This window comes from Gambusia affinis, linkage group LG02 (assembly GCF_019740435.1).
Source record: "Gambusia affinis linkage group LG02, SWU_Gaff_1.0, whole genome shotgun sequence".
In the NCBI taxonomy this organism is placed as follows: Eukaryota; Metazoa; Chordata; class Actinopteri; order Cyprinodontiformes; family Poeciliidae; genus Gambusia; species Gambusia affinis.
This window is the reverse complement of record NC_057869.1, coordinates 30,004,958-30,027,322: the sequence shown is the minus strand read 5'-3', so window position 1 is coordinate 30,027,322 and position 22,365 is coordinate 30,004,958. Positions and strand designations below refer to the sequence as shown.

General features: G+C 40.3%; 1 protein-coding gene across 5 annotated transcripts in view; it reads right to left on the bottom strand.

Moving 5' to 3' along the window:
- mtss1lb (MTSS I-BAR domain containing 2b) overlaps positions 1–22,365 on the bottom strand; it is a 68,331-nt gene that overhangs the window by 33,803 nt on the left and 12,163 nt on the right. For all 5 annotated transcript variants that reach the window (XM_044133576.1, XM_044133600.1, XM_044133594.1 and 2 more), the window contains exons 2-3: positions 14,556–14,617; positions 13,600–13,673 (exon numbers count right to left, since the gene is read on the bottom strand). In XM_044133576.1, the coding sequence (XP_043989511.1) occupies positions 13,600–13,673; positions 14,556–14,617 (136 nt within the window). The remainder of the gene's footprint in view (positions 1–13,599; positions 13,674–14,555; positions 14,618–22,365) is intronic.

Below are 22,365 nucleotides of genomic sequence, written 5' to 3'. Positions count from 1 at the left end.
GGCAGGAGGACGGACAGAAGCCAGGATCCCACAGGAATTGAACAGAATGATTCACGAGGTCTGCGTATTTCTCTCACCACCAAAACTGAGACTGTGTTTTCTATATCACCACTCCGACCAGATCAGGCCGCGTCTAATGCAGCGGCGTGTAAAACGTACAGTCTGAACCGTGGTCCAACGAGACCACATGTACAAAACCTCCAGGAGCGTTCGCTGAAGCAAAGCATTATGGTATGAGACATTATCCTGAAGGTGAAGGTCAGGAGGGTTGGGAGAAGTCTCTCTGAGGATGAAAGTCGTGATATCTGAAGACGCATTTTGGTTAGATATGGTAATAAATTACATCATCAACTTGTCAAACACGTTTCAGCGTTGGGACTGGAATCAGGGGAAGTATTTTTAGAAAGAAGGCCAAGCGCCACATTGATCTCATCACTTTTTATGCGGCACAGCTGCGGTTTGCATGAAGTTGAGGTGTGCAGACTTAACAGCAGCTGTTGCATGTTGTGGGCTTAAAATTGCTGAGCTCAGACTTTAGCTGATCCTTTTGAGGAAAACTTCAACAGCAGAACAGCATAAAATCCTTCACGGATTTTCTTATTTTATTTTATTATTTCCTATATTTAACCAGGTAAAACCCCAATAAGATCTAGATGTCATTTCTATGTTAACTGTTTGGAACTTTAGATGCTGAAAATGTATAGCAATATTCTGACATCAAATGACATAAAGTGATACGTTGTAGCGTCTGACTGTGTGAGGAAAACATAAAATCATCAGATAAGCACAATCAGGATTCTGTGGTTGCCACTTTATCTAGTTCAACTGTTTATGTATAAAGTAGAAAAAGTGTAAAAATGTACAAAATTTTCCCCATCTACCCAGGCTCTGTCTCAGCGTGGAGCCTTACTTCTCTCACCATAAAACCTAAAATCGAATGAGCTTTTGGGAACAACCATCCAAACAACAACACACATCAAAACACAAACTTGAAAGCTAAAAAAAACTAACACAAACGGAGAGTTCCCTGGTTGCACGTCAAGAAACTTCAGGCGAATGTGTAACAGACAGAGATGCATCAGCCTGCGGTGCACAGAACGTCCTCATCGTCTCCAGTGTTATGGACATCTTGCATCAGTCTAAATGAAAATGCTACACAGCCTCCACATTTTAGGGAGAGTTGAAATGGCTCCCTTTGTGTGATAAAAGAGATACAAACTTTAAAATTTTTTCAAAGACCAGAAGATACCGGCAGCAGCAGCGTGTGGCTGCTTCAGGACTGCAGACACAAGTTGGCAAACAACTCTGGCACTGAAGAACTTTCTTTAACACGTTAGGCAAAATACCACTGCCAGACATTTTCTTTCCCATCAAACACACATGACCAGATTTACACAAGTGTCATGAAAACCAGAACTCTGGAACCACACACACCTGGCAGTCTGGAAAACTCAGGTACATTTGCGAACAAAATAGCAACATTTGTTACATTTTCAGCTGTTGTTCTCTTTCTCACTGCACTGAGTCAAAAGATCCAAACCCTTAACCACTTAACCATTTAATGAAACAATACTAAAGTCTTTTTAAGAAGACACTGGGTGCAGCTTCCTTCTTTATGAAATGGAATGGCTTCAAATATTAGCTCCTGTACCAGTTTTTAGTAAAAGACCTTTTCTCACACTAGTGCTTCAATTGTGTGTTTGTTTGGGTTGTATTTACCCAGAATGCCCTGGACTGCTGTCCACTTCCTGCTTTTTGGTTGGCCGTCACTTATGCATTTGAACCGTACCAGAGTTCACTACAACCAAACCCAGACCGAGGTTTGTAGGTGGACCAGAGTTTGAATGTATCACACCTTCCCAAACTGACCGGACTATCTAGGAAAATGGACTGGAGTTTGATTAAAGGGGACTAACATCCATGATACTGTAGAGCTGTGGTTCTGCTGGGCTGGTGGATTAGACTAAAGCCCGATGGATCTGGGAAAGAACGCATGTTCTCTGGCTTTGATTACAGAGGCTTTAAATCTCTCTTACTCACACAGGCTACTCACCAAAACTCATGTAAGGATAGACAAATAAGACAAACTGAAACAGTTACACAGTCACTCCCTGGAGACCACAGCAAGGAGCAACTACAGTACAGACCTCCAGACAGGACATTTTTATTGAAAAGTGGTGGGCTGTTGCCAAAGGACAGATTTTGTTGCTAAAAATATCAACACAGAGAGCAAACAACCAGGCCAGCTGGCTCTGACATCATTCAAGAAACTGCAGCAAAAAGACCTTCAAGCAGAACAATAGCATTAGTAGTTAGCAAGCTAGTTTTCTTGCTAACCTGCTAAATATGAACTTTATATTCAGGTATTTATTCCTCTAATTTGATTAAGACCCGGGCATCGTTCTCAAGAGAGAAATCTCAACACATTCCCAGGTCGGACTAGAGTTCATCAAGAGAATTCTGGGTCTGCCCCGGGTGTTCATCTGGTGAGATACGACTGGAAAACATCCAAAGGGAATCATTGGTGAGGTATCCGAATCAGAAGCTCAAACCACCTCCACTGACCCCTGAGATATAGCCAGAGGAAGCTCATTTCAGTCACTTTTACCCAGGGTCCCTTGGCCGCTATCCACACGCCATCATCACAGGTAAGGGTTGGAACATCCACAGACGAAAACATCTCCTTCACTCCAAAACACCAAAGCAAATCCCCCATTGGAGACGAGACCCCAATCTGTCAGTCGATCTCCTCTTCCAACACGCGATCGCATGTGAAGAAGACGGGAGAAACAAACAAAAGGCTCCATGGACAAGAACCTGTCTGTCTATCCATCGATCTGTCTGGTACACGTCTAGTACAAGTAGTGAAAAGAGCAGATAATTGGGATCATTAAACATCTTTTTGCAAAACGTCACAACCGAGTTTCTAAAATGGGAGGAAAACCTTTCATTGTGAGGTCAAACCATTAACAGATTTTCACCGGAGCCACTGTTTGATGTTGCCGTATGTGAAGGTGTTTCTCTGAGCGCTGCCTGTTGAGTGGCTGATTTTCCGAGCTGTCTGCACATGCCGTCCTCTCGAGGCTCCATGACACACAATCTAAAGGAGCTCTCTGCTGCTCTGCCTACTCTAACAAATGCATTTTACATTAGGTTGGAGTGGAAGCTTTTGTTCCTAACATACTTTTATTATTCAGTTGGTCCTGTGCTGGTATTTTGTACCAAATGAATTCCTTCTTGTCAGCTGGAAAGCTACATGAGTTCATTCTTTCGTTTGCAGTAAAACACAAAGGATGGGAGGTTAAGTTTAGAATAAACGACATTTGAAATGTTAAGAATTCTTATCCATAAATTGTTAAAATATCTCCCCAATGAGTGAGGCAGCTTAGTCCAACACTATTATCTTTCAGGAATGGTTAAGTCAAAGTCCAGTGAATGCAAAAAAAACCCAAAACTCCCCAATGTGCCCAAGAAAGAATTAGACTATAGATTGTAAATGCTTGTCAGACTTTGCTAATTCTTTGCTAAATTTTGAAAACCATGAATAATTTCCCTTCCATTTCACAATTGTGCACTACTTTGTGTTGGTATACCACTTTAATTCTTAATTAATTGAAGTTTCTAGTTGTAACATGACAACATGAAAAAGTGTACAGTGCATGAATATTGTGTAAATTTATGGTGTTTCCAAGAATTAAGAATAACAGCCAAATTAAATTATCTGTGGTTTTTCAACTGTTTTAGGATCATTTTGATTCGCTGAATGCAAAAGTCACATTGGTTTTGCTCAATCCCGTCAACACTCAGAACTACGGAGCAACATGAGCAACAAAATGCAGGACTTGTTCTCACATCTGGATCGGTTTCCTGAGAATCTGATCAATAAGTGACGAGCAGGAGGAGAGATTCCATCAGGACAGGAAAGAGACGGAGGATGTTCAATTTACATGTACTTACTATTATCAGGGTTTATTATTCCATTTACAGAAATCTCCAAGTTTGTAACATTAAATGAATACAGTCTTTAGAAAACATTCTTTCTTCTCCTAAAACATCTTTTGGATGAGCAACATTAATGGAAATGAACTGAAAATGTCACAAAAATGTCAACAATTTAGTCAGAAGATCAAATTTCTCTAAATCAAATTAGAATAAAAACCTGAACTGGTTGAGAAAAATGGATGTCATCTTTGGATTCAGAGGGGCAAAATAGTCCTAATTCAGGAATATTTGTTTGTACACTGCAATCAGTGTAAATATATTTTTTATTATGGTTTGTTCTGGTAGCCTGATTTTCATACTAAATATGCATACATACTAGTGCTATTCAGGGTATTTAAAAGCTGAAATGTCAAAGTTTGACCTAAAAAAATTCTTGCTGCTCCGCGTTTTTTTCTTGTTTATTTTAACCGTAGAGTAAAACATGCCACCTTACAAGCCAGCAGCTCAGCAGTGAAACAATGCTATTAAAACGCTCCTAAATGCCTGGTGTTTTCCAGCTGTACTCAAAAGTTTGACACGTTGACCTGCTGATGTGTGTTCTTGGAAGGAGACCATTTATAGAGTACAAAAGCAATAAAAATACAGTCCGAAAATCTACCCTGGAGGTCTGGTAGCCCTGCAAAGCTGTCATTCAGGAAATATTATCTTTGTTTTTATGGCGTCTGATTTGTGCCAAGGCTGGTGTTAACAGGCGACTCACAAACCCCTGCAGGGCTACCTGCTCTTTCTGATTTCCTCACAGAATCATTTGCATGTATTACCCACACAAAGGCACAAAAAACATAATTAACATACATGGCTGCACCCTAATTGGGAAAGAGCTTGAAATTCACATCCCATCCCACGCCAGTCTTCAGTCCACATCTTACACTCCGCTTGCGTTAAAATGCATCTGCATGCGAACAGAAACTCACCTTCACATTTGTGTTTTGCACCTGCGTAATGTTTTAAAGTTATGGTGCATGACTTGTTCGTTCTACAGATTGGGGCATGTTGTAATATGCATCAATGCGTTCAGTATATGAGCCATTCTGAGGTGTGGTCACTGAGTGTGGGTGTGTCAGAATGACAGAAAGAGGATTAGACTATTAAGCATGCCTGTGAATGAATATTAATCCCTGCTGGAATAGGAATGCCTCCTTAATCTTGGACTAATGCAATACTTACATCATATAAAACACTGGTAAATGTAAATGCAGTCAGCAGTTACACTCACATATCATTTCTGTAATATATAGTTTGGTATTCTAGGGATGCAATGTACAACAATAAGCATGTGATATTGTTATTATGTTTAAGGATTTAAACTATTAAGATGGGTGTCCCTGTATGTCACACTGTTTAAAATAATGTGCAACAACCACTTGGAGCCGTACCACAGAGTGCTGAGTCACATACTGCAGAGGTCTAAATATAGCAATATGGTTATTGTAGTCCGGGCAATAATACAGAGAGGACTGAATTTGAATAGCACAAACAGAGGAAGAAAACAACGTATCAAGACTCTAAGATGGCGCTTTTTTTCATCTTGAAGCTTTATAAGTCAGGGTACAGTTTCACCAAATGTTTGCATGTCGGATTTGACCATAAATTATGGTTTTATGAAATGTGTACAGCATTATTAGGATTTATTTTAAAAAGCAATGCTCAAGTAATACATAGGTTGTTCTAGAAACATGACAAAAATGAATAGATAGATTAATATTATAAACAGCTGTCTCTGTTTCTTAACATGACAGATGGCGTATGTTGGTGTACGCCAAACATTTTTATGTGTGCCTAAACATGAAAACTTGTACCACGGCACGTACTGTAGAAGACTAAATCCTCTGTTACCTTTTCCATTCAGTCATTTAATAGCTTTGATACATATAAAGTCAAACTAAAGATGATTTCATGAGGCTGAAATAGGAAGGATTGCAATAAGTTTGAGCCACTTCAGGTATTCAGTTAAGTGAATCTTCATCAGTGCTGACAGAGCATCTGCATGGTTTACCATGACATTAACTAACGATACATTCAGCTCATTAATAGAATATTTAATTTGAGTAACATTTGTGTCAGTTCTCTGGGAGTGGCTAGTGTGCAGTTTGTATGGTGTCTCTATTTTGTGATGTCAGTTTTTCACATGTACAAAACTGTGTGGCACAGCAGTTAGCTGGGGGACAAATGGTGGATGTCATAGAATCAAATAGCCAATTTGACCATTTACCTTAATATAATACTAAAATGCTTGGCAGGTACGTCAGTAATGACATCAGGAATCATTTGCCATTAGCCAATGTCTAGTTCAAAGTCATCTATGCAATAGATATTACCCTCACCTGAGGCAGTTTCAGTATAGGTAAACAGTCTGAGCCTGAAGTCTTTTTAAATAAAATATGGTGTTAACGTTAATGAGAGGGTCCTTGCCTGGTACTCCAGTTACGTCCAACAGTCCACAAATTCGGGCCAAGACATTAACACCTTAATTTAAATTAATTCTTTACATAGATTTTAACACGTTAAAAATCATAACACGATTATAATTTTTCTATTACATGCAAAAGGTCAGTGCTGAAACCTTCCACAACGAACTCAAGGTCAGGGACCAAACTGCGAGTATACAGCTGAGGCAGCAGCAGCCACATTGGTTCTCACGCCTGACTGATGGCTGTTAATGCTACGGATTAACACCAAACTCTCACTCACATCCAGCAGACACATTAACACATACCCATGCACCCACACACACACACACGCACACACACACCAACAGGCAAAATCCAGGAAGATGCCTCATGCTTTGGTATTTTTGCACAAATAGGACAATTGCTTAGAGTTTCATGACAAAAACAAGCAAAAAAAAAAAAACAACATAAAGCAACAAAAGACACTTCACACCAATACCTTCAGAACTCACACACACATACAAGCACTCTTTCCCACATGCATCGTACTCCTCAAGCCGGCCTCTTGTCCGATTAAACAGGATTGGCCCCAGAGCAGCTACATTCAATCAGCTCAACTTCCCATGCTGACTGAAAGAGTGCACTGCATGTGCGTGTGTGAGTGTCAGTGTGTGTGTCCAACAGAGCATAGCTTGTGCTGTTGACCTCGGGGACAATGCTGCTCTGTGACATGAGGAAATGTCCACATAGAGCTGCCAGAGACCGAAGTGGGGATGGAGGGACAGAAAAGGCTAGAGGACAAGAACATGAGACGGGATTCGATGGGAAAAACACGTCAGAATGTAGGAGACCAATGGCATGCTGGGGAAAAGAGAGGAGGAAAGAGCAGGACAGCGGATAGAGCGAGAGACGGTGGTAGAGACAGGATAGAGGCGGAGAGAAGGGAGGGAAGTAGATGCTCTCTGTTGCCGAGGCTTAATTAGAGGCAATGATGTTGTTTGGTAACCCTCTCAACAACAAGAGACCTATCAGCCATGGCCTACTTACAGCGGAAGAGAGGTGAGAAGGAGAAAAGAACTAAGAAAGAACAAACAAAATTATGTAAGAAAGAGGAATTTAGGTGGTGGTTGAGTGTGATGAAGAAATGTGGCATATTTCTGGATGACGTTTCACAAAGAAAAAAAAAATGGGACAAAAGAAGCTAAGTGATAAAACTGGTCTAAGGTGGCATTCACTGTTTATTCCACTTTAATTGAACTCAATCAAAGTTCTTTTGCCTAGAAAGTCTGGACAGGCGTGATTGATTGAACTCTGATGAGGACCATAAAAAGCAAACTCTGGTTTGCCGACAAACCTCAGTCTCAGTTCGTGAACTCTGGTCCTGTTCAAATGCATATGTGAACGCCAAGCAGACCGGAAACCTCTTGAAACACCTCATGCTCAAAACACATCTAGTGTCAACACACTTTCAAGCATCTGCATTCAAAGTACACATGCGTCAAACTCGAAGCATTAGACATGTTTTTGACACATGTAGCGTGACTGGTGTGAACGCATTAGGGACATCGCACAGCCACTCAAGAATTAAAACCATTTGTAGAGTTTTCTATATGTCGTAATATTACCGCAAGAAGCCAGGGTGCGTTTTCTTAGTAATGTTAGCTAAGTTTTGAGGAACATAACCAACGTTTTAGGACAAATCGGTTTGACTTGATTGAAGATTTGATGCAGGAAGTTTGAGCTGATTTCTGTTTGCTGCCTACTGACTGATTCTGATGTAATATCACTACTTGTACTGTTTATATTTGTTTGCTTGCAATCTCAGTAAAGTCCTGTGGTTGCTTTTGGGCTAAAGTAGAAGACAAAGCAAATGGAAGTGATTGTCTATGTCGGCATTGATGCAGTGCAACTGGGGGTTTATTTGATTATTTTATGAGTGAAAGCCAACGCATTTGTTCCATGAAGGCATCCAAACAATATCTAAGAATGACTTCAGGATGGGAAGGTTAAAATGTAACTGAGTCCAGATCTAAGTTTTTAAAAAAAAATCAGTGGGATCATTTGTATGACTCTGTGGACAACAGATGTCCTCTTAGACCTTTATGAGGGAGAGTGGACGTATATTACCAAATCAATCAATATATGGGATGTTGGTATACTTATACCACAGATAATTGAATCCTGAAGTTGAAACCTTTGATACTTTTGAAAATTATTAGTGTTTGTGAGTAATTTATCATTGTCTCAGTTTATTACATTAAAAAAACCTGGGATTGGTGAAGGGCAGAAAGCTGCATCTGGTTCAGCACATGCAAGCTTTAGAAAAACATCAGAGACTGATTGATCTGTGATACTTTACAAATCACAGAACACTTCATTGTGGTTGTATTTAAAATGGACTCCATTACCCATGTGGGGTTAAAATAATGTCAGGACATGACTAATCCTCACTGTAACCAAATTATGTAGGCCAGAGTACAGAACCCTGCCTCGGGCAATTCTGTTGCATGATCAGCTGGATATGATCAGAATCGGCAGTTGACCGTGAAAGGCATGCAATCTGTGAAAGGCAATTAAGCCATCTTCCTCAGTTTTCTCCTCTCCTCTTGGCAACAACACGGCTATTTTTTTCTCCGCCACCACTTCCGTCCCTTTTTCTCACACGCTCCTCTTTCTCTCCTCTCTGTTGCCAGGCAACCGTGCTGGTAAATGTGATTCAGCTCGACTGCGATTGGGCGAATTGTGGATCCGTTGCCAGAGTCAGGAAGAGAAAATGGGGAGATAACATGCATCGCAGGCCGGACTCGCAACTATGAAGAGTCTCCGCTGTTCCAGCTAACATAAAAACGGCTTGCTGTGCTTTGTGGAAAGTCGACGCTTCCAAGCACTTTGCAGAGAGCAAACATGCTGATGTGAGGCTGAGGTGGGTGGGGGTCTCTGCGAAGTAGCAGGTGGTGCTGGAAGGAGATAACATGCTGAATTCTTCAAACGGAAAACCTCTGTCTCTATATTTTTGATTTTGCCTCCCAAACAGATAATCATCAGTCAACCCTGACTTTAATGCCTGCCCCAAATAAACCCCATAAACACAGAAATATATAACACAGCCAGAACAAAAAGTCCTTTATTTCAGTGCTTTTGCAGAGAGCATTTGCAATTGAATTCAATTAGAAGTTGTGTCCAAAGTTTTGGTCTGTACTGTATATATATATATATATTTATATCGTATATGCTTATGTTGCAGTATATTGAAAAATAGAAACATTAAAACTCTAAATATATGGGAATGCAGTACTTAATGTATTTCATGCTATTTTCCAATATACTTCGCTATGTTGTTGTTTCATAAGGGTATACTCATTTGCATCTTATAAAATAATCCTTTACTGTGACTGACATCGTCTAGCAGTTCAGCTCCACTGTCCTATTCATCATTTCTTGATACACAACCATGACAGTTTGAGATTCTTCATCACCAAAAATTAAATAAGTTCCTTCTCCTTGTATTTTAAGTATGTTTTATGAGAGGAGGTCCATGCGTCAGTAAGCTGTTTATCCATCAATAAACTGGTTCCAAATCAAAATGCTGCGTTGGTGAACCCATTGTAAACTCTTGTAAACGTGGCCCAGGTTTCTGGCAGACTCTGTGTCACACCAGTAGCCACACCAGTCGTATTAGTGGTTGTGTTTCTCCAAATTGAGACCACATTGGCCATAAAGGTCTCTACTTCCTGCCCTCGGCTCTCTTCCTTTGGCTTCAATCAAGATGATAAAAGTTCTAAAAATGACTCTTCCAGCCTGTTTTTTCTCCACACCTTAGTTTGTTTCTGCTCCTGTCTCGTTTTGTAGAAAGCAGGGTTATTTTTATCTGTAGTCGGGAGATCAGTTTCTATCATAATGCACAAAGAACAGCAGAAGTTTGCATCTGTGCATGAGGGCATCCAGACGTGAGCCCTGTGTGCATTAATGAGATTTATGATGTTCATAATGAAAACTTGTATCTGGGTGCAGGCAGACAGCCGGGCAATAAAACCACCAGGCATTCTGTACCATCAGATAATCATCTCCATCAGTGCTGTGTCCCACACAAACTAACACAGAAACACGCAGAAATGCAAGAACACACGCTTGTGCTTCATTGCTCTGTGTGCAGCTAAATGTGTACCATGGGAGTCTGCGAGCTGGTCCAGTTTTACTGCTGCTACTGCAGATCAAGTGTAGGAGAAACAAACAAAACAAAACATCTATCTAGAGAGCTAGCTAGCTATTTATGCAGCTAGACAGATAGATATTTTGTTAAATCAGTAGTTAGCTAAATAGCTAGCTAGCGATTTAATTAGCTAGCTAAGAAAAGGCCTTGAACACCAGACAAAATTAGACCTAGGTCTACCACATCTGGCAAAAACAGGAGCAGGATGTGCAAAGAGAGCCTAAAAACATCCCAGCGCCTCAGTTAGATGTCAAAGTTATTAAATATATTGGGATTCTGATCCCAATATATTGCGCTTTTCATGTCATTACATATACATGTATACTACAAATACAAAGCCTATGTCAAAATCAACAAAAAAACAACTTCATGAGAAAAAAAAAATCAAAATTCCAAGTTTTGGATTTATCAAAGTAAACAAATAAGATGGAATTTAATCAAAATATGCTCAAGAAAGTATTAGCTTAAAAATATTAATTCCAAAAGGTATTGTAGGACTTTTTGGATTTTTTTTTTCTAAAAGGTGTTTTTAGTGGAATTGTACAGGAAGGTTTGTCTTGTTTCTGTACATGACAAGGGCTTGGTATTTAACAGGGGTGAGTGGACTTTAGAGATTACTGACTGAAGAGGAAGAGGGTGGTGACAGAAGCTCCCAGATAGAATCAGGGAAAAAATGCAAGAAAATCTTCCAGTGAAATCATTAAAATATGTGTAATCTTCTGACATATAAAAGGTTAGTATCCTCTGTTCGTGGTGGAGTTAAGCAGCAGCAGAATGGAGAATTTCTCGCCGTTCTAGTTTTCACTCCGTCGTTGTTGCGTTTTGCTCTCCCATCAGACAGAGAGATGAAATGTGGATGGTTCATCTGAGAGTGGCCTCCGCTTCACCCCCCAGTGGGGAATTCACAAACACTTGCACACCTCCTCCCGCTGGATTTCACCAACGTGTTAAATCTCCCTCTAACACACACACACACACACGCACTCGCGCGCACACACACACACACCATCACAAACCCAAATGCAGTGCAAACTACAGCTCCTGTCCTCCAGGCTGTCTTTGTTCAACTCGTCAGAAGCTAAAAAACACCCATAAATCCCACATGCTGTATTTTGTGACATTTTTCCAATCCACTAATTAAAAATACATTCAGGGGCTTTCTGTCTTCATTTCCTCATGGTTGTGTTTGTTTTTTCTTCTCCTTGTTCTCATCTTATTACTGACAATCCAACAAACACTTCTCTGGGAAAGTTTTCAGACCGTTTCCCTCCATGCCTCTTTATTTAGCCCTTTTCATGCAGCATGTCACACTGGCCTAATTAATCTGACTCTGCATCACAATCAGTACGTACAGTTAAGCCCCAAATTCTACTCAGTTCTATTCAACCCAAGTCCAAAATACTTCATGTTTTTGATTTAGAACACATTCTAACACATTTTGCCACATTCTAGAACCAACGTCTGGGGTCCAAGAGCAGAGAGTAGGATCATCAGTACCCTTCGGGTTGGATTCAGACCCGCTATAAGAAGAAGTGCTTTCATACAGCACGAGGGCAGAGCGCCTCATCGTTACTGCTGTCTTCTGCTTCCTTTCATTTAGCAGATCCATCGGCGAGCCTCACACAGTGAAAAAGAGCATTAGACAGATGCTAGCTCGTGGAGTGACTCATCAGTACAGGAAGCACAGCAAGGCTCTGGTGAGCAGCGTGCGTCAGTAGAACTGCATCATTTGCATTATATTTTTGTACATTTGCAGCAATGGAAGCACATTTGGTATAAGCTGACAAAGCTTAGAGACTTCCTGTCTGGCCAGTAAAAGCAGCATGAGCCTCTTCCTGCATCCTTGGTTGTTGGAGCCCACCTGGTGTGGTACACACACACACACACACGCACACACACCTTCATCCCACACACTGTATCACATCTGCACCTAATAAATAACAACAGCAGGAGGATTTCCCTGTGTTGCATCCTGGTGGAACACTAAACATATCAACAGCAAAAAAAAAAAAACTTAAACCAGCTTAAAAAGGCAAAGTACAGAATCCTTTAAAGTTCAGCTAGGGTGAGGCTAAAGTTTGAACTTTAGCAACTTATTGTTGCTAAAAGTTGCTGTAATATTACGAAAATGATTTTGGGTGACTTCATGCTCTCAACATTGCGGGGACATGGCAACTTGTTGTTCCATCATGACTATTGACTATCCAACAGTCCACAGCAATATCCATAAAGACAGGAATAAGCAAGTTTTCTTGGGAACTGTATCAGTAATAACTCATCTAACTCACAGTCAGATGAGTTATTACTGACACTACCATCGCACTACATGCTAGTGTGATGTATAGTGAATTAGTGGTGGTGTCTTCAAGGTGATCTACGCAGTGACTTAAAGGTGTGTGTGAATATGAGCAGTCAGCAACAATATGTCAACTGTTTGGTTTAGGATGAAGTATGAGGGAGCCTTAAGTCTTAGACCAGCTAGCTTACAGAGGAACATCAATTCGGTCCTTTGTCCTTAAGGACATGATCTATATGTCATGACCCCTAGTTAGGGTCATGACATATAGATCATGACCCTCATGATCTATATGAGGGTCATGACCACAGATGAATGGGTACATCCCTTTTTGGCTCTGCTCTTTCTTTGCAACACCAGGCTAAAGCAGCACCCTCACTTATGAACAAGACACCAATATACCAGAACCGTTTGAACTGACACAGAGATTCTCCGATTTCAAGTGCTTTAGCCACAGACATCCTATGAGGAATCTCAGCCAGTGAATGACCAGCTTTGTTCCTATCATTTCTCAGTGTCTTTAACCAGCCCTGTAGTTTTCTTTCTAAATTTGTAACCTCATGTTCCTCCAGGCTGCTGGAAACTCTTTCACCAGTTCACTGAGCACGCTTCCAAGAGCAACGACAACAGTGGAGGAAACAATGGACAGAAAAAGCAACATTTATATTTTTTACACACATAGATATATTTCCCAGACCTACCTCTGGTGTTGGTAGCCATGTCTGCCACTTTCTGAAAGGCATCCAGGAAGGCCACAGCAGCCAGAACAGTGGTTCTATGGGGATAAAAACAATTTTTTGTTAATTATGTCAGATCAAAAATCAATACAGGAAATATCAGACTAATAGAGTGGTGATAAAGTTTACTATTTGCATCTACTGAGGTCCTTACGCAATGATAAATTGTCTTGCAAAAGTAATCCTTCAACTTGCTTTGCCATATTCCAACCATAAACTTCATGGTGTTTAATTGGCAGCCTTAGTGACAAACATAGAGAAACAATGTACAGCAGTGATGTCTTCACCCCTGCAAATCAATACTTTAGTAGTACTTTGTAGAAAGGCTTTTGGGATGAACTCTTCAGCAGCTTTGCACATCTTCTTTCAAAATAGCTCAAGCTCAGTCATATTAGATGTGGCAAATCTTTGACAATTAATTTTACTGTCTAGTCACTAAATTCTCAGCTGGGTTAAGGTCTGGATGTTAATGGGCTTGTTCTAACCAGCACACTTAGCTCCATCCATTAATTCATTAATTTTGTTTGCCAACTATCCTAACTACTGACTAGAGAAATATTCTCAAATCATGATCAGTACTTCTCATGGCTTTAATCCAAGAATACCTTGAGCCATTTTTTATTTGTAACAAAGGCAGGATTTGCGAGCACAACTAACGGTCCAACTACTGACAGGCTCTTCCAACCGAGCTTGCGATTTCTGCAGCTTCTCCAAAGTTAGCATCATCTCTTCACCTTACAGTCATGCACTACTTTGTAATTCTGTGTTCTGTAATTCAAACAGAACACATTGAAGTTTGTGGCTGTAATCTGACAAAGTGTGAAGACGTTTAATGAATATAACTACTTCTGCAGAGTGTTGTGTGTGTATATATATTGTTTTAATTAGAGAGTGGATCTCTTCGTTTCTGCAGAGCTTACCGGAGCTGGGAATGCAGCTTGGTGGCCTTGGCACTGAAGTCCTCCCACACAGGATAGGAGCACTGGCAACACAAACACAGTCAGATGAGTTATTACTGACAAACATTTATTTAAAATGTTTCTGTACATTTATTTTCTCTGCAGACACAGAGGGAGCCAGAGTAATAAAGAAAACATGTTCAGTTACAATGGATGATTTTCTTTTGGACTTTCTAAGTGTATTATGTAAAAGTTTTCCAATTGACTGGATCTGGTTGGAAACATTCATCCCCAAAGTACCAGTGTGATGCTGAAACATATTTGAAACAAAACTTGACAACTGCAGTTTTCAGATAGGAATTATATTCTGTAATATCCTTTGATCGAATACAACACAAGATAATTTAACAGTCACCTTTTTAAACGTTAAATTCAACATATAAAAGAATTTGTCACAAATTACTGTTTTTGTCGAGAATTGACAAGTTGTTATATTTATTCAATTATTTTAAATTTGCAGAAGAAAATAGTAATAATGAGTTAACATCAGTAATAAGCTAACATCAGTTTCTAAAACAAACAGGAAGTGGTTTTACTTTTTAAAACTATATGCGTCGTGTTTGGTATTATGTAGTTTGTATTTAGGAATAATATTGGATGTGTAATTCCAAATAAATACCTAAAATGTGACCTTTTCCTTCCTTGTTCTAACAGAAACAGCTAACATGATATTTTCTCATCACTCTATTCTGTTGCTTCCTGCTCTACGTATCTGCCTTGTTTTCAACTTCATTTACTCAATTTCGTGTTTTTAGATCTTCAAAATCATTACCACAGACTCACATATAAACACCCCAACACACACACCCACACGTGCACACACACACCCACGCACACACACACACACACACACACACACTCATGCACACAAAAACATATGCCAGTGGTACACTGTACCCACCCCCAGCTTTCACCCTTCATTCACCTCTTCCTTTATCTCCCTAAACCCCTCCGCTCCTTCGGGTGCAGCCATCTAATCCATCTATCACACAACACGCGTGTGCGCTCTCAAATGCCCACACCCACACGCATACACACACACAGTGCTCGACGGCCACTGGCACCAAGCGGCATCATAGGGCTCGACGAGAACATTCCTGGATCGTTAACATTATCTGGAGTTGAAGGTGTGTCTCTAATGGATGCAACCCCCATTCTCCCAGCACTTCTTTAATCCAGCCCCCTCCTCCCCCTCTCTCCCTCTCAGCTCCTGAACATATTACATTATACTTGCTCTAGGTTAACCTGCAACCTTGTTAAGTGCTTGCAAATTGTGTGCAAGGGGAGAGCGGTGTCTATGTTCAGCTGTGTCTATGTTCAGTGTGAGGTTCAAATGTCTGTAGGGGATGCAGAGGATCTGCAGACAGAAACAAGTCAAACACTGGAATAATTGGAAATGTGAGGGTTGAGTGGAGACAGTAGGAAGGAAAGGTGTATCTATGCATGTGGGGGTGTGTTGGCGTGTGCGTGTGCGTGTGTGTGTTGGGGGTGGGGCTTCCGGTCTGGATGTCAGACTCTTCGTACAGACAGTAACGGCTGCACACTCTTTGATCCGGTGTGCAGCCAAACACAGCCGGTGTGTTTGATGTGGCTTAATTTGGTCTGAAATCACAGTCGTATGTCCCTGTGGTAGTGTACTGGAAGGCACCCCCCCCACCCCACCATCTCCACCACACACACACACACGCCTGCAGATTCATCCACAACACTCCCTTTGCATGGTGTTTAAAGCAGCCAGTGGGGCTTAAGCAGTGGGGATGGGAGATAACACAGAGTGAGTCTTTCCAGCTTTGCACCTCATTTGCATATTTCTAGCAGCTCCAGCCGACTACAGCGCATGGCGACCGAATAATGTGTGAGTGTTCTGTGTTTATCTGTTCCCCCTCTGACTTAAATCTGCTAGCTCAGTTCATTCTGTTGTTATCTGGAGCCGGTAACGGGATCCGTTCTGAACGATGCGCCAAACCAAATAACAGAATGTGTCCCGATAGTTTTTCCCATTACCCCAAAAACAATAACTTGATTTATCCACTGTATGTGTTCGGGTATAAGCGGCTCGGTCGCTTACAGTTTATTGAAAATGGAACTTTACACTAGATGCTTGCAAGGCTTGGCCAAAGTGACAATTATGATGCACATCAATCCAAAGCCCCAGCAAGTAAGCTGTAGAAAGGTTTTAAGTTGCACGCCTCGTTATACATTCACGGATACAAAGGTATGAAGGTGAGTTTTACTTTGTTTAAACTTTGTGGCTAACACTAACTTTAGCTTATGCTAGTAGGCAATATTGTCGAACATTTTTCTCAAAAAATGTGCTACTTAAGTATCTAAACAATTTAATCCATTCTAAGAGACAATATTTTTACCTTTTTTTTCCAAGTATATTATGTATGTTTATTGTAGTCAAACAGAGAACAAGGTACGGGGAGATTATGGTTCAGGCTTTTTGCTTCTGAACCACGAGGAAGCAAACAAACCCCATAGCTTAAAAGTAGGGCAGAACTGGTGTCAGAGTTTTAGTTCAGCTGACTGTTTAAGATCAAAGTTGTTGCTTTTAGAAAAATATGGCCATGTTCCTTAAGGTCTTCATGTTATTTAGTTTTATTTTGCATGCGTCTTGTGAAGAGCTCAAATAGGATGGTGTTTACAGCAGTGTGTACAGGCAGGTCAGTTGCTCGGTGAGCTGGCTCAGATCTTTCAGGCTGAATACAGAAGAGATTCCATGGAAATGACACAGGGATGGCTCCTTTATTTGCCATCCCCTGATCCGGAGTGAAGTGAAGGCTGCAAACTTTGCTGTGCGGCTTTAGCTTTAACTGGTGGCAACAAATATTTACAAACCACCGTCTTCTTAAATCAGGATCACTTGGAAATTCATAAAAACTTAAAAGCCCATTATATTTGGAAAACAACAATGTTCATAATATTGCTTTATTTGCTTCTGAAATACTACTTTCTCTTTTCTAGCTGTCATGGTAACTCAAAGCAGAAGCAATAAGGCCTCATTTTGCTCATGTGGATGTGACGTCAGCTCCGGACATGCAAAGAGCCCATTGATTCCAAATATCAGAAAAAAAACAGGCAAAAGTATTCTGAGGTATTAATATAAAAGTTGAATAGGTGCTTTTCAAATCACCAGGGTTACCAGATCAGACTGACTGTTTCCAACCCAAACACAACGTAAAACCTACCCTACTCCAAAAGAACAGGCCAAGTCCCAACCTGTAATGAGACTCATCTTAACAGACATGTATAATTTACACACACATACATACATACATATGCATATACATATATATAGTCTACGACCAGAGCCAGAACCAGCACACTCTCTCTCTCACACAAAACTGGGAAACTTAGAGCCTCAAGGTAGCCAAGGGGCAAACAACATCAGCATGTTAGAGAGTGAGGGGGAGACAGAGAGTGTGTGAAAAGCTTTGGGATTGTCAACTATTACATCACCACTTCCTGTGTCACAAAAAAAAAAACCTCAGCACAGCATGGATGATTACACCCTGAGAACACACACAGATGTGTCCTCCATACTTGGAGCATGTTCCCTTTTTGACAGACAGCTAAAACCTATCCTACAATAATCCCCCAGTACAATGACTCTTCCAAATTACTGTTTGTTTCACAGTAAAGAACTCTGGGCAAAAGTGTTAAGCATTCTGTAACAACTCTATCGCTGTGTGTGTGCGTGTGTGTGTGTTGGTGTTGGGGTGTTTATGGGCTAGAGCCAGGGTATACCATAAAACATTTGCCACTCCATCACACAGGACAAATCACGACTTTTCTTCCTTTTCTTTTGTTGTCTTTGCCACATTTCTGTTTCACCCTCACAAAATCTATTTGTCTTTTGTTTGAATTATGATTTTTTTTTCCCCCCATTTCATGACCATCAGCTAATCATTTCCTTCAATGAGACAACTCATTCTATCTGCGTTTCCATTGTCTATTAACTGGTAGTTATCCACAAAGGCCTGAAAAACAAACAAAAATGAAACATTTTTTGACATTGTTCATTCCCTTCTTTCCATGGCTGTTTGAACTAAACCATTAATTTGTAGACTGAAACAACATTGCTCCGGGGATGTAAGATTTATCCCGCTGTGATTTTTCTTAGCCAATGAAGACATAAATATAGCACAAATAAGAAGAAACTAGGGAAACAAACAGTTGTTAATAGGCTTTGTCTCTCTGCTTTGGGATTCATCATGCTCAAAAGATTCGACATGGTTGGTAAAACTGCTTCAAGGACAATGGAGTCTGTGCAGAGTTAAACTGCTCTACTAATGTGAGGGGAAAAATGCATCAACAATTTGAGTAGGACTGATTTACTTTGAGGTGTCGTTTGAATAGCGAACATCATTTTCAGCTGACGTAGCAGAGACCCATTTAGCATCCAAACAGAAGACCACATAAAGTGACCAACCTAAAATCACATCCTACTGATCTCCAGCTAATGTTGAACAGTAGTGGAAATCAGAAATCACAAAGAATGCTCTGGAAATTTGAAATCTGAACACATTGTATGAGATTTACTTGACCTCAGTCAAGATCAAACTGAATTTATATTGCTACTTCCTTGTCGCGATATTTATTTTTTGTTGAATTGTCGAGGAAGAATTCCACAGAAAATAACATAATGCTCTGTACTGAACCCCAGTAAGCTACTCTATTTAAGGAAATGGCTAATTGTTAGCAGAACTGGACCCTTTCAGGTACTACAAAATGTAGCATTAGATGTCTGCCTGAATGAAAGGAAAGGTGTACAAGATGGTGGTGAGACCAGCCATGCTGTTTGGTATAGAGACAGTGGCAATGACAAAGAGGCCAGAGACAGAGCTGGAGGTAAAAGTTTTCTATGTTTTCAACTGAATTAGGATTATTTTTGCCCTGCTGAATCCAAAAATGACATCCATTTTTCTCAACCAGGTCAGGTTTTTATTCTAATTTGATTTAGATAAATCCGATCTTCTGACTAAATTGATGACATTTTTGTGACATTATATATTTACGTTAATATTTCCCGTTCAATTGTTAGAAAATAATTGTTTTCTAACAATTGTTTTAATTTAATGTTACAAACTGGAATATTTCTGTAAACTGAATAATAAACCCTGATAATGGTAAGTACATGTAAATTGAACATGACGTCTTCATTGTGTAAAATTCTCCGTCTCTTCTCTGTTCTGATGGAATCTCTCCTCCTGCTCGTCACTCATTGATCAGATTCTAAGGAAATTTATCCAGATGTGAGAACAAGTCCTGCATTTTGATGCTCATCAATAGTTCAGAGAGTTGACCTGATTCAGCAAAACCAACGTGATTTTTGGATTCAGCACATCAGAATTACCCTAAAACAGTTGGAAAACCAGAGACAATGTTTTGATTCTTGACCAGTGTTATTAAAACTGGCCGTCTTCTAATCCATGTTACTAGTAGGTAAACTGGGTTTGCGCTGAGCTTATGAGTTTTTCTTCTACCCAGCTCTCCTCCCTCTGCTTTCTGCAATGCAGAAATCCTTCACTTTATCCCCACTATGACTTTAGCCTTCTGTGCTGTCAACGGTGCTGTGGCCTAGTTCTCATAGCATCAGTCCACCCAGTCTGGCCAGCTTTCCGTTGAGAGCCCCACTCCACCACTCACTACAGTGGACGGAGAGCTTACTGTCTCCTCTCATTCTTTTGTTCCCTTTGTTTCCCCCACAGCAAGACAGAAAAACAGAGGAAATCCAGCAAGAGAGACAGAGACAGAGGCAGAGGGGGGAAAGGTGGAGACGGGCTGAGAGGGATGTAGGGATTAGCTTTTTTTTTTTTTTTTTGTCAAATAACCAAACCAATTTATACATTAAAAGAGATTCGCAAGAATCCAACAAAGAGGCTAATTTCAAAGTGCTTCATATGCACAATGGACTACTGGGGAACATTCTCATAGTGGATGAAACATATTTTTATGACGGTTGGTCATGACTGTGTTCATATATTCCCCACAGGTCTCACAGATGTACCGTTTTGTTCCTGTTCTCCCATCACACCAGCTTAGATTTCCTTAAGGGCCTCCTTTCATTTAGATGATAGTCTGATATTTTCTCATGATTCAATTGTTTATGTACTTCTGTTTGATTATCATAAACCATTACTGCATTTGCAGACTTATTAGAGACCATCCATCAATCCATCCGTAGGACGACTGTCCTGTGGACCAAAGGCAAATGTCCCACCAATATTTTCCATTCTATTGTTTTCGATAAACTGAAAAAGGAAACACAATTTCTCTTCCTCTGAATGTGTGAACTCATATAGTCGTTCCTCTCTTCCATGATTGCTATGTTTACTGTACTATTGAAAACCACACAAAACACCAAATTAAGCTAGCATACACATTTTGACATATTTGGGTAACACCACCATTATTAAAAATGTTAAAATCAATAAAAAAATTTATCGCAGTTAATCTCACATTAAAATAAAAATAAAAAACATGACTTGTTTAGTTTTTGTTTGGTACAGATTTGTTTAGTCCTTTATGCTACCGCAACAAAAAAATTATTTTTTTACACCTCTCCACCAGGGTTGCCAGTAAGTATGGAGATTGTTGTGTTTGGTATTAACCTTAAACACTGGAAATTACTTCATGTATTACTTTTGTTCATAATTTCCTCTGCTTTAATAAAGCCCTTCCTCAACCTCAGGGGCTGGAGATTTATTCCAAAAAGGAAAAAAAAGAGAAAAAATCAGCACAAAGCAGAGATGAGAAAATAAGACAGGCTCCCCCCGTTGCATAATTGATGAAGTGGAGCTGTTAATTCCAACCTAAACATGGTGATGAGATGAAAGAGGAAACCATCTGTGTCTCCATATCAGTGAAACATCTGGAAGCTGTGGGACAACAGAACAGATGAATGTGATGTAGTACATACTGCCGTCCACAGGAAACCATCGATGTACTCCATCTTAATAGCAGCATTAGCTACCAGCATTCCACAGTAAAAGGGCTGCTGGTCGTGGACTGTAGGCTTAGGCTACTGGTAATCATTGCTCATATGGTAGCTGGAGAATGACTCCAGAAATGTACTTTTTTGGAGTACATTAGCTGCTATTAAGCAGCTAATCCTGCTTAACAGCAACATTAGCTACCAGCGCTCCACAGTAAAAGGGCTGCTGGTCTTGCACTATAGGCTTAGGCTACTGGTAGTCATTGCTCATATGATATCTGGAGAATGACTCCAGAAATGTACTTTTTTTCATTACACATAACTGCCATGACAATGACATACAGTAAATCCAAACACAGGAAAAGAAGCATGGCATCACGGCTGCATGGTAAGGTGCCATAACTTCACTGACTTCACTCTTCATGACCTAAACAATCTTGTATAAGATCCAGATGTGGATCTTTGGTGAGAATTCAATCACTACACCACAATTCTCTTGGTACTTTCCCCTCTAGACTGCCCCTTTATACACTGTATAAACCAGTAAAGTTCAAAGTTACTCCTCAAAAGCCAAAGGACTGCATGTTACTCTGATTTAAATACCTGAATCAGAGGAATGGCTCATTAGCTGTTCTCTGCAGAGCTATGTGACATACCGAGGAAGTAATTCAGCTGTCTGGATCATCTGTAACGGAGCAGAGACACATCCAAACACTAAAGGACACCGTCACTTGAGGACTAACGCAGGACATCCCTGATATATCCAACAACAATGCTACATTTATGCTACCACAGGATATGCTCACAAGGAGCCCCACACCCAACCTGGCA